At 50.3% G+C, this 2322-nt stretch overlaps 1 protein-coding gene across 1 annotated transcript; it reads left to right on the top strand.

The window, feature by feature from the left end:
* Positions 1-31: 31 nt before the first annotated feature.
* Positions 32-786, top strand: EMH_0079580 (uncharacterized protein; the record flags this gene model as incomplete). Its single annotated transcript, XM_013500144.1, has 2 exons — positions 32-65; positions 515-786. 2 exons carry the CDS (start codon positions 32-34, stop codon positions 784-786), a joined length of 306 nt encoding a protein of 101 aa, XP_013355598.1.
* Positions 787-2322: the final 1536 nt, after the last annotated feature.

The raw sequence follows: 2322 nt of genomic DNA, 5'->3' as shown, positions 1-2322 counted from the left end.
TCTTACAGCAGAATTCGTTTTTGATATATTTATGATCGACATCAATTTGTCTCTGTTGCTGGAGCGTAAAATTATTTTGTAAATTTTTATAAAAATTATTTTTTATATTTCCTCTGCATGCAAGTGGTTGCATGCATCCATCAATACACCCGAGAGAGACAGTATTTAAGTCTAATTCATCAGCATAAAAACAAAAAAATAAAAAAGGAGACAGAGAAGAAGATATATATACTATACGGGCCCCATAGTATTCTCCCCTGTCTCCTTTTTCTTTACTTTTACACTTTTTATCTAAATATATCTGAGCGCCGCTGCTTGTGTAAGACTCTATGCTAGCCCCAGAAGAACCTAATACACACACACACAATAAATATATTTATTTATTTGTTTGTTTATTTGTTTATTTGTTTATTTGTTTATTTATTTGTTTATTTATTTATTTGTTTGTTTGTTTTTTGTTTGTTCGTTTGTTTGTGTTTTTTTTTGTTTGTTTGTTTAGTTGTTGTTTGTATAGAGCTGCTGCTGCTGAGGCAAAGGCTGCAGCAGGAAGATCTGCTGCAGCAGATACTGCAACAGCAGCAGCAGCAGGAGGAGCAGCAGCAGCAGCAGCAGCAACAGCACCAACAGCAACAGCAGCAGCAGCAACAGCAGCAACAACAGCAGCAGCAACAGCAGCAACAACAGCAGCAGCAGCAGCAACAGCAGCAACAACAGCAGCAGCAGCAACAACAGCAGCAACAGCAGCAACAGCAGCAACAAAATGCTTACCAACAGCTTGCTGCATAAAGGAGACAGTTTGTGTTTCATTTATATTATGTTTATTTGTCTCTCCCTTGAGATATTGTTTTAATATTTTTTTTTGTTTTGTTTGTATTTTGACGGAGTAAGAAGAAGAGACAAAAGAGGTGCTGTGGTGATCCAGCAGCCGCAGCAGTTCTTGTCTTGCTTCGATAGACAGATCACCAGCAGCAGCAGCAGCAGAAGATGCAGCAGCAGCAGCAGCAGCAGCAGCAGGTGCAGCACTAAGAGAAGCACCAGCAGCAACACCAGCAAAAGAAGTAGCAGCAGATGCACCTCCCCCTAAACCCTTCATCTTAAACCCTAAACCCTCACCAAAACCCCCAAACCGAGGAGACACACCACCACCTAACGATACCTTGGGGCCCCCCCGGGGGGCCCCCTGGGGGGCCCCCTGGGGGCCCCCCTTGAAGCCCCCTTGGGGGCCCCCTTGGGGGCCCCCATGGGGGCCCCCCATAGAGCCCCCATGGGGGCCCCCATCAAGACCCCCTTGGGGGGCCCCATGGGGGCCCCCGTTAAACCCCCCTTGGGGGCCCCCTTCGGGGGCCCCCTTGTAGGCCATATCACTACGGGGGCCCCCACGGTCGATCAGAGAGACGGGGGGCCCCCCCATGGGGGCCCCCATGGGGCCCCCTTTGGGGGCCCCCAAGGGGGGCCCCCAAGGGTTTGAGTTGCGTGAGTGGGTGTGTTTGTGTTTTGTTTGTTTTGGTTGGCTGTAGCAACTGTCTCCGTTGTGAAGAAAGGAGACAGTGTGGCGAGCAGGAGAAGAGGAGACAGCACCTGCAGCAGAAAGGAGACAGTTTGTTTTAGTTTTTTGTTTAACTGGTGCTGCTGTTGCTGCTGCTGCTGTTGCTGCTGCTGCTGCTGCTGCTGCTGCTGCTGCTGGGATTGACTCTCAGCAACAGCAGCATGCATACAACACGCAGATGCAGTGGCAGCTGCTGCAGCAGCAGCAGCAGCAACTTCTATGCTGATGCTACTCCTGCTGCTGCTGTTGCTGCTGCTGCTGCTGCTATTGCTGCTGCTGCTGCTGCTATTGCTGCTGCTGCTGCTGCTGCTGCTGCTGCATACCTGCATGCTTTGAATTGCCTTGCGCTCTGTCTCCGCCGTTTGTCTCTCCCTGCAGCACAAAGAAGATACCAAAGAGACACAGCTGCTGCTGCTGCTGCTGCTGCTGCTGCTGCTGCTGTTTCTGCTGCTGCCGTTATAACTGTTGCTGCTGCACCTAGTGCTGCTACTACTGCTGATACTGCTGCTGCTGCTGTTGCTGCTGCTGCTGTTGCTGCTGCTGCAGTGTCTTACCAATACAGGGGAGATTCTATGGCTCAGGAGGAAGGCTGCTGCAGCAGCTGCTGCAGCAGCTCTGAGGAGACGACGCATGCTGTGTCTTTTGCACGCAGTTTGATGAAGTATATATACACACAAGCAGCAAGCTGCTGCTGCTGCTGCTGCTGCTGCTGCTGCTGCTGCTGTTGCTGCTGCTGCTGTTGGTTGCTGCTGCTCTACACAACAAGCCCCATCGTC

This window comes from Eimeria mitis, genomic scaffold (genome assembly GCF_000499745.2).
Source record: "Eimeria mitis Houghton genomic scaffold, Emh_scaff5067, whole genome shotgun sequence".
NCBI lineage: Eukaryota > Apicomplexa > Conoidasida > Eucoccidiorida > Eimeriidae > Eimeria > Eimeria mitis.
The sequence above is the reverse complement of the archived record's forward strand: the minus strand, read 5'-3'. Positions and strand labels throughout refer to the sequence as shown.